We start from the raw sequence: 10,449 nt of genomic DNA, 5'->3' as shown, positions 1-10,449 counted from the left end.
ACAGGAAACTAAAACAATTAAGTACCAGTACAAAATCATCACAGGAAACTAAAACCATTAAATACCAGTACAAAATCATTACAGGAAACTAAAACAATTAAGTACCAGTACAAAATCATTAAAGGAAACTAAAACCATTAAGTACCAGTACAAAATCATCACAGGAAACATCAGTCTATGCTTTGCATTTTGGAAAAACTAGGGAGTCAGCTGACAACACGCGTCTTGGGTACAAACTGTCATACAATATACAATGTACCATACTAGTGGCCATGCATTTACTTATAATAACATTTGACCTCAAACAGTTTTATGACTTATAACCTCACACACGTGTGATCTCACAATCTTGTGACATTTAAGTTCACACACTTGCATAGTTTATGATCTCCCAGATTCTTGTGAACTTTAACCTCACACTTGAGTAACTTGTAGTCACACATACTTTAGTGACCTTTAACCCCACACTTGAGTAACTTGTGGTCATACACACTCTAGTGACATTTAACCTCACACTTGAGTAACATGTAGTCACACATACTTTAGTGACTTTTAACCTCACACTTGAGTAACTTGTGGTCACACATACTCTAGTGACCTTTAACCTCACTCACATATGTTACCTTGAAGAGAGTAATTGACTTACCATAATGTGAGGCTTGGAGATGATCTGACTAAGCTCTTTACTAAGACTTGCATATTGTTCAGGACACTGTGCTAACACTGCAGTTACCTGGAAGTAAACAAAACACCACAAACACTCATCATACATCGTCAATCAACAAAACTTTTGTTATAACTAATGTAAATGTAAGCTTTGATTGGCTAATCAGACTTTACTGTGACTACTGTATATGTAAGCATTGATTGGCTGATCAGACTTTACCATGACTACTGTATATGTAAGCATTGATTGGCTGATCAGACTTTACTGTGACTACTGTATATGTAAGCTTTGATTAGCTGATCAGACTTTACCATGACTACTGTATATGTAAGCTTTGATTGGCTAATCAGACTTTACCATGATTACTGTATGTACAGTAAAATCCCTTTGTAATGCCACCTGTTTACTCAGATGATTCCCCCAACGTTGATGTTTCCGTTTTAATACCAAAGCAACATACCACCAACCGCCATCATATTCTCAAAAACAAATGGTTAAATCACCCTATTTTGACCTCGTTTAATACAGCCAATTTGAGTCGAGTACTTGTATATCCTGATGACAGGAATGTTAGGTACGCGTGTACATTGTTTTGTTACATGTGACTGCCAACTGACCAGGTAATCAGCTATGTTTTGCACGCTAAATAAATTGATACATTAAATTACAATTCTGAAAAAAAAACGTATTCTGAAGCAATTTTTTTTTTCAAGTATAAGTTCAGTTGGTGTGTGAGCACTTGGGTTTAAAACTGTAAACCTGATATACTGCCAAACTCGTTATAATGACAAAATCGCAGAGGACATAGGGTGGCGGTATAACAAGGTTTTACTATACTGTATAAGCTTTGATTGGCCAATCAAACTTTACCCTGATTTCCCTTTATCAGATGATCAACATCATGTGACCAATTGAACACCATTAGTTTTGCTACGTAATTAAGTTCCCAAACGTCCAAAAACACAACAGCAACATTGATCTCAGATTAATGCAGCATATAGTAATTTTGGGGATTTGTCTCTAAGCATCTGGAAAGCAAGATTTTCAGATTGAACAATCTCGCCATAATGGCGTTCCCCTTCACTGGAAAAGCTGCATGATTCAACTATCATTATGACAATTAACATGCACTGTGTACCGCACACTAAAATCTAGCCAAGCCAATACCCTTGAGGTCCTTTTTTCTGTTACATAGGCAAGAATGAAAGAAAGAACAATATGTAATTCTGAAGGAGGAATGAATGAATTATAAAATGGACAGTTGTCTGTACAGGAGCTAATGGCTTCCCAACCTAATTGGCTGGCTCCTTATTTTATGATTGGACATTATAAGATTTGCAATGAAAGCAAAACAATGTGTAAGATTGTTTATTGATTAACAAATGTACTTTTCAATGGAAATCAATTTACAGATGTTGACTGTCAATGGTACAAGGTTGTTGATTGTCAATGGTACTAGTATACGGACTGTCAATAGTACTAAGTTGTTGACTGTCAATGGTACTAGTATGTTGACTGTCAATGGTACTAAGTTGTTGACTGTCAATAGTACTAGAATGTTGAATGTCAATGGTACTGGTATGCTGACTGTCAATGGTACTAGTATGTTGACTGTCAATGGTTCTAGTATGTTGACTGTCAATGGTACTGGTGTGTTGACTGTCAACGGTTCTAGTATACTGACTGTCAATGGTACTAGGATGTTGACTAGCTGTCAATGCTACTAGTATGTTGTCTGTCAATGGAACTGGTGTGTTGACTGCTAACGGTACTAGTATGTTGACTGCCAAAGGTACTAGGATGTTGATTGTCAATGGTACTAGTATGGTAACTGTCAATGGTACTAGTATACTAACTGTCAATGGTACTAGTATGTTGACTGTCAATAGTACTAGTATGTTGACTGTCAATAGTACTAGTGTGTTGACTGTCAATGGTTCTAGTATGTTGACTGTCAATGGAACTAGTATGTTGACTGTCAATGGTACTAGGTTGTTGACTGTCAATAGTACTAAGTTGTTGACTGTCAATGGTACTAGTTTGTTGACTGTCAATGGTACTAAGTTGTTGACTGTCAATGGTACTAGGTTGTTGACTGTCAATAGTACTAGTATGTTGACTGTCAATTGTATTAGTATGTTGACTGTCAATGAATTAACATGCACTGTGTACAATGGTACTAAGTTGTTGACTGTCAATGGTACTAGGATGTTGACTGTCAATAGTACTAGTATGTTGACTGTCAATAGTACTAAGTTGTTGACTGTCAATGGTACTAGTATGTTGACTGTCAATGGTACTAAGTTGTTGACTGTCAAAGGTACTAGGTTGGTGACTGTTAATGGTACTAGTATGTTGACTGTCCATGGTACTAGTATGTTGACTGTCAATGGTACTAGTATGTTGACTGTCAATACTACTAGTGTGTTGACTGTCAATGGTACTAGTATGTTGACAAATGACAGCTTGTATTAAATGACATCACGACGTTGACAAACAGCGATCATAACCATAGAACTGATGGATGTTTTGACAAGACTTACCTCTTTGGTTTTGTCTACAGCGTCTGAGGGCGGGGGTCGCACAGGACTGATTGTTTGTGTGTTGATCTTGTCATATAGCTGTGGATAGACAAAGGATAATTAAAGGTCATGTGGATATCAAGATACAATTCTTTCGTTAGTGTACAAGGTCATGAAAATTTAAAGAACCATGCACACAAAATGCATGTTTTTCAGTCAGACAAATCTGTTGATAGAGACTATACCCTTGTGTTGAATTAAGATGTAAAATCCCTTATAAAATATGAAAGACCAGCCTGCATGTTGTCATATATGTTACAGTCAGGCTGACAAACACTGACTAGAATCAACGTTGACATTATCAGACCTGCCCATACGTGGATGTATCACATATTGATATATAGGACCAGCTATTGTGTCAATGTATGGAAGCAGCCCACAAGTGGACAATCCTAAATTCTCAGTAAAAAGCTGCTGATCTGTTTTTATTAAGGAGGCTCCACTCTTTCGCAATTAGCCAGCAGAATTCAATGAAAGTTTCACATAATGGTTATGTCACTATGTAAAGATGATTTTATGGAAATCTAAGCATTCTGATAAACAGGTGATTTTTTGGGGAAATTGCTAATCAACCCTACAAATATTTTATTTATCATAAAATATCTACAACATGTTAAACAAAGCATTTTTTATTGAAATTGTAAGGATAAAAGTTACTATATACAAGCTAGAAGGACACATGGTTTCATACCAAAATCGCATGGTATGCCTTTTTCATGTGCACGCACATGCAATGTTAGCATGTGATATGTACAGGTGAGGTCGGTAAACAAAACAAATCAGTCTGCATTCCATGCACCTCATATACGACCTTCTTGAAGTCATCTGATCTTATGTCACTGTCTTCCCTGGGGTTTATTAATGTCTTTGTATTATCAGCTTTATTTCTGAAGTACGTGTGATTACACATTTCCCAATGAAGTCTAGATATCGGGTGTTGACATATCATCGTCACACATGTGTACTATTGTTTACCAGGTGTTACTATAATTTACACTATGGTAATGAAATGCCCGATACGCAATACGGAAATGACGACAAGAAAAACATGTGTATTACAAAGGGTGGGAAGTCCTTCAGAGTACTTGGTTTATTTTCAAAACCAGACAAGATATTTAGATATTTTCAAGGGCTATTTTCTAATTAGATTTTAGGGTAAAGGAAAAGTCTACACATGATGCATAAGAACAACATAAATGTTGACAATTTATAGGTTCAGTCAACGTGATGACAACATAAGACCACTGCTCATCTGCTATATATGATCTGTGTTAATGTTGATATATTGACACTTATCTGTGTAAACTTTACTTATTTTATAACAGTTATGAAACAAGTTATTTCAGCTTATACCAATCACTCTTGTTGGCCATGACGTTAGCGCACATGGGGGTCTTACTGTGGGAGGAAACCGAAGTACCATGTTGACAAATAGAACCTGTCACCATGTTGACAAATAGAGCCTGTCACCATGCTGACAAATAGAACCTGTCACCATGCTGACAAAAAGAACCTGTCACCATGTTGACAAATAGAATCTGTCATCATGTTGACACATAGAACCTGTCACCATCTTGACAAATAGAACCTGTCACCATGTTGACAAATAGAGCCTGTCACCATGCTGACAAATAGAACCTGTCACTTTGCTGACATATAGAACCTGTCACCATGCTGACAAATAGAACCTGTCACCATGCTGACAAATAGAGCCTGTCACCATGCTGACAAATAGAACCTGTCACCATGCTGACAAATAGAGCCTGTCACCATGCTGACAAATAGAACCTGTCACCATGCTGACAAAAAGAACCTGTCACCATGTTGACAAATAGAACCTGTCACCATGTTGACAAATAGAACCTGTCACCATGTTGACAAATAGAGCCTGTCACTTTGCTGACAAATAGAACCTGTCACCATGCTGACAAAAAGAATCTGTCACCATGTTGACAAATAGAACCTGTCACCATGCTGACAAATAGAGCCTGTCACCATGCTGACAAATAGAACCTGTCACCATGCTGACAAATAGAGCCTGTCACCATGCTGACAAATAGAACCTGTCACCATGTTGACAAATAGAACCTGTCACCATGTTGACAAATAGAACCTGTCACCATGTTGACAAATAGAACTGGTCGCCATGCTGACTAAACGAACCACTGTCATCCTGACGTAGGAGACCTGCAACATATTGACAACACACTGATGGACAAATCTTATGAAACAAGAAAGTTTTTTTAGATTTTGAAGAACAGCATCACGATTTGTAGCTGTAGAACCCTCTGGCCTGGGGAAGTGAATCATACCATCCCTAAGTTAATTTATAAACATGCTATTCCTGGAGACAATTGATCATTTTGCTTTGTTAAAGATAAGCCGCAAAAACAAGTCAATCAAAACATAAATCTTGGCCTCCCATCCCATCAGAGCCACAAAACCATCAGAATTCAAATTTTGACCCACAAATGTTGAGCAGTGATATCATCCCCTCAACTCTGATGTCTCCGTTGTGGCCAATTGACTCAAAGTGATCAATACCATCACACTAACTTTAACATTATTTATATTTAATTTCCTACCTGTCTTAACTGTATACTATATGATATAGAAACCTGTCTAAATCAGACCTTCAACGGGGTCCTAATTCACAAACTCGCATGTAAATTGAATTAATGCAATCGGAAATTTTAGGAGGAGAAGTAAGTTGGTAAGACAGACTTTATTGTGCAATAAAACCTTGTTATACTGCCATCATTTGTCAAACCTATCTTAGTTGTAACATGGAGGAGATTGTTGAGATGTATTGAGGGAAACATATAAAGGAATTGTTCAGAAGGGGACAAAGAAATAGGTTTGGGGAGAGCAAGGTTGCAAAATAAACTCCAGACATTCTATATAGGTTTTACTGAGAAACGAAGAAAATTGATGTTATTCCTGTTTCCAATTCAGTTCAGAAATGTTATGTGCAGAAATGCCATGAAGACACTGAAATTCTATTCAACTGATAAACATTGCTGTTGAATATTTATTATCATTGACCTCTTTTTGATCTAAAGATTAATCTTATCTGGAACATGATCAATGATTCTGAGGTCTGAACGGCTTGGGGAAACAAAAGGCAGGGGAAACTTCAAACCACTCCCATCTCACATAAAAGTGCTCACATATCTCTCTTTCTGTCTCTCTATATTTTTGTCTCTCTATCTTTGTGTGTCTCTCTCTCTTTCTGTATCTCTATCTTTCTGTATCTCTATCTTTCTGTCTCTCTATCTTTCTGTATCTCTATCTTTCTGTCTCTCTCTCTTTCTGTATCTCCATCTTTCTGTCTCTCTCTCTTTCTGTCTCTCTATCTTTCTGTCTCTCTATCTTTCTGTATCTCTATCTTTCTGTCTCTCTATCTTTCTGTATCTCTATCTTTCTGTCTCTCTCTCTTTCTGTCTCTCTCTCTTTCTGTCTCTCTCTTTCTGTCTCTCTATCTTTCTGTCTGTCTGTCTTTGCGTGTTTGTTCTTCGTATGATACTGTTGCGGATTCGTACACCAGACACATGCTACCAATTACTCTTCATGTACAGATTTAAAACACGAAACAGACAATAGAAAAAAAACAAATATAGCATGTACTTTAGTCAAGACATTTAGTTAACCATCACTACTGCTGGCAAAACTGTACAAGACGGCACGTTTACTTTGGTTCTAAAACCTTTAAAAGCTCGTATAAAAGCTTGCTCCAAAGGTGACACAGTGTAACCTGAAGATGAAGAAGGAGGATGGTTCGCCAAGCCAAGTACACTACCGATCTTAATGTCCCCTGTGGCCAGGAAATAGACGCCATCTCAGTGATCGCAATCTCACGCGAATCATTTCAGATTGTGTCGATAGCAGGACAGAAAACTCTCAATTCTGTAACTGACAGGGCTGAATAGCACTCTGACCTGTACGCGTATTTGTCTAAAATTGCACCTTCAGGAGAATGATGGTTTCTAGGCCACAGAACAGCCGTGCACTCTTCAGGAGGATCAGAATACTATTATAACCTGAAACAGCTCCAAAAGTGTTGGATAAGGAGCGTTCATAAATACATCAATTTTATTCAACATGAAATCCAATTAAGTCCGACACATTCCAGAAATGTAGAGATATATCAGGGGAAGCTGTTGCTGCATTTTATACATCTATCAGTGATGCCAAGATAGAAAATATACCTCTAACACTTGCAAAAAACCCTGATAACAACTTGGCAGATATAACGCTGTGTTATCTTATCTGCCATTAACCCCACGTCCTGAACCCCTGCCATCTGTAGAAAGAACAAAATTGGTCTCAAAGTTTGAGTGTTAAAGACAAAAAAAATGAAACAAAAAATTTAGAGTTCAAAAAAGTAAGAAAAGGTCTTATATGAGCTTAGAATTAAATTGAGTGATTCTTCTTTTTCATTCAGAGATCTAATTTGATTTCAGGTTGTTAACATTTTTGTCTCCATGGTAACCACTATGCTCATTATATATTGGTTCCTTCCACCAATGAATTCAGGCTACAGTTAGGAAAAGTATTGAATTCAAACTACTGTTTGAATTGGAAAGAATTTGAAAGCAATGTAAAAACTAATGTTTCACATTTTGAAATTGGAGTTATTTCTGTATCTATAAATTTGTTGTATATTTTTTTTTCACTTGCATTTTCGCAGAGGTTGTGCAGACAACATGTGTTTATAATGAACAAAAGTTTAAGAACCGTATTCCAATAAATCAACGTCAATTTGTTTCTTCTGGAACATTTGTTTTCACCTTAGCTGGTGCAGCAAATGTCTGCCAATGTTTATATAAATTCTTGTTATCTGTGATGAAACACACGACCAGAAGGAATACAGGATATTTTTTTTTAATTCCAATTATAAACTTGCTTACATATCAGGTCAGTCAACACGGAGACTAAGTGATATATTTGAACATTTGAAAAATGCACCCAAAGCAGTGGTTAAAATGACAATAAAGGGCCATAGCTCTCTTAATATAAATGGAAATTACATTTCAGGTTCATGTAAAAACTAAATATGATTTGCTCACAGTTTCAGTAAAATCAGTGTACATGTATCCCCTTACACTCCCATCCCCTAACCTCTACAGACAGATAGACATAACAGTATACAGTGTACAGGTATCCCCTTACACTCCCATCCCCTACCCTCTACAGTCAGATAGACATAACAGTATACAGTGTACAGGTATCCCCTTACACTCCCATCCCCTTCCCTCTACGGACAGATAGACATAACAGTATACAGTGTACATGTATCCCCTTACACTCCCATCCCCTACCCTCTACAGACAGATAGACAAAACAGTATATACAGTGTACATGTATCCCCTTACACTCCCATCCCCTAACCTCTACAGACAGATAGACATAACAGTATACAGTGTACAGGTATCCCCTTCACTCCCATCCCCTACCCTCTACAGACAGATAGCCATAACAGTATACAGTGTACAGGTATCCACTTACACTCCCATCCCCTACCCTCGACAGACAGATAGACATAACAGTATACAGTGTACAGGTATCCCCTTACACTCCCATCTCCTACCCTCTACGGACAGATAGTCATAACAGTATAAAGTGTACAGGTATCCCCTTACACTCCCATCCCACACCCTCTACAGACAGATAGACATAACAGTATACAGTGTACATGTATCCCCTTACACTCCCATCCCCTACCCTCTACAGACAGATAGACAAAACAGTATATACAGTGTACATGTATCCCCTTACACTCCCATCCCACACCCTCTACAGACAGATAGCCATAACAGTATACAGTGTACAGGTATCCACTTACACCCCCATCCCCTGCCCTCTACAGACATATAGACATAACAGTATACAGTGTACATGTTTCCCCTTACTCTCCCATCCCACACCCTCTACAGACAGATAGCCATAACAGTATACAGTGTACAGGTATCCCCTTACACTCCCATCCCCTACCCTCTACGGACAGATAGACATAACAGTATACAGTGTACAGGTATCCACTTACACTCCCATCCCCTACCCTCTACAGACATATAGACATAACAGTATACAGTGTACATGTATCCCCTTACACTCCCATCCCCTACCCTCTAGCTTCATCTCCATAATTTTGTAGTAGGGACCAACTTATATGAACAGCTAGGCAGATAGTCTTCAGTTATACCAAATATGACATTATATGTATTTTGAACACATGAAGTCTATGAAATGTCAGTCTTCAGAATGTATTATATGGATCTTTAAACCTATCTACTAATAAATACTAATAGATCTAGAATTTCAAGATCTAAATTAAAAAAAAATTGACAGTTATTACAAATGGTACTATTATACAGGATGTGTTAAATTACTGTTCCTGTCAATCTCAATGGGCTTACAAAGTCCTCATTGAACTGGAGTCCTAAACACAGAATTAGCTTATGAAGCACCAACAAAAACAAAAGTTATTTAATTTCCTGATTATCTTCAAGTTTAGAACAGCCTTAACAATGCAGTATTGAACTTTGTAATTATCAACTAGAAATGTAAGCCAGTCAGGCTAACTAAAACTCCCTGCTCTCACAACTAGAAATGTAAGCCAGTCAGACTGACTAAAACTCCCTGCTCTCACAACTAGAAATGTAAGCCAGTCAGGCTAACTAAAACTCCCTGCTCTCACAACTAGACATGTAACATTATCATTAGACAACTACTAAAGGTGCTGATCATGTGTACCAGTTTTAGTAAAGATAAGAGAAGAAGCAGTTCTTTGGACAAATTTCAGAAATAGAAATAAACTAGAAAATGTCTGCAAGACCCCCCCCCCCCCATATGACATTATTTTCAGTGTTTGATGTTCTATAAATAGTTATCACCACTTTGATCTTGATTCCCTGGAATATGTTTGCCTTGCCCTTGGAACCCTAAAACACAAATACGATGTCCCAGGTATTCTGTGTATAAACTTTCAATAGCTAGACACTGAATCGATTGATGATTTCTATATATAGAAACTGTGACCTTGACCTTGGAACCCTGAAACACAAAAAGATGTCTGAGGTATACTCATACTTGTTTGACCTTTGTATGAAGTTTGATGAAAATCAGTAAAAGAATGAAGTTGCTAAGTGTTTACATTGAATCGGGATGGAACGGACATGGGCAACATTATATGCCCCC

The 10,449-nt window shown here is 37.5% G+C and overlaps 1 protein-coding gene across 9 annotated transcripts in view; it reads right to left on the bottom strand.

The window, feature by feature from the left end:
• Nucleotides 1–10,449, bottom strand: part of LOC110464595 (peripheral plasma membrane protein CASK-like) — a 279,718-nt gene that overhangs the window by 75,153 nt on the left and 194,116 nt on the right. For all 9 annotated transcript variants that reach the window (XM_021519889.1, XM_021519887.1, XM_021519891.1 and 6 more), the window contains 2 exons: nucleotides 3,211–3,288; nucleotides 647–733 (listed from right to left, as the gene is read on the bottom strand). In XM_021519889.1, the coding sequence (XP_021375564.1) occupies nucleotides 647–733; nucleotides 3,211–3,288 (165 nt within the window). The remainder of the gene's footprint in view (nucleotides 1–646; nucleotides 734–3,210; nucleotides 3,289–10,449) is intronic.

The sequence above is a fragment of the Mizuhopecten yessoensis genome, unplaced genomic scaffold (genome assembly GCF_002113885.1).
Source record: "Mizuhopecten yessoensis strain PY_sf001 unplaced genomic scaffold, ASM211388v2 scaffold11011, whole genome shotgun sequence".
Taxonomy (NCBI): Eukaryota; Metazoa; Mollusca; class Bivalvia; order Pectinida; family Pectinidae; genus Mizuhopecten; species Mizuhopecten yessoensis.
The sequence above is the reverse complement of the archived record's forward strand: the minus strand, read 5'-3'. Positions and strand labels throughout refer to the sequence as shown.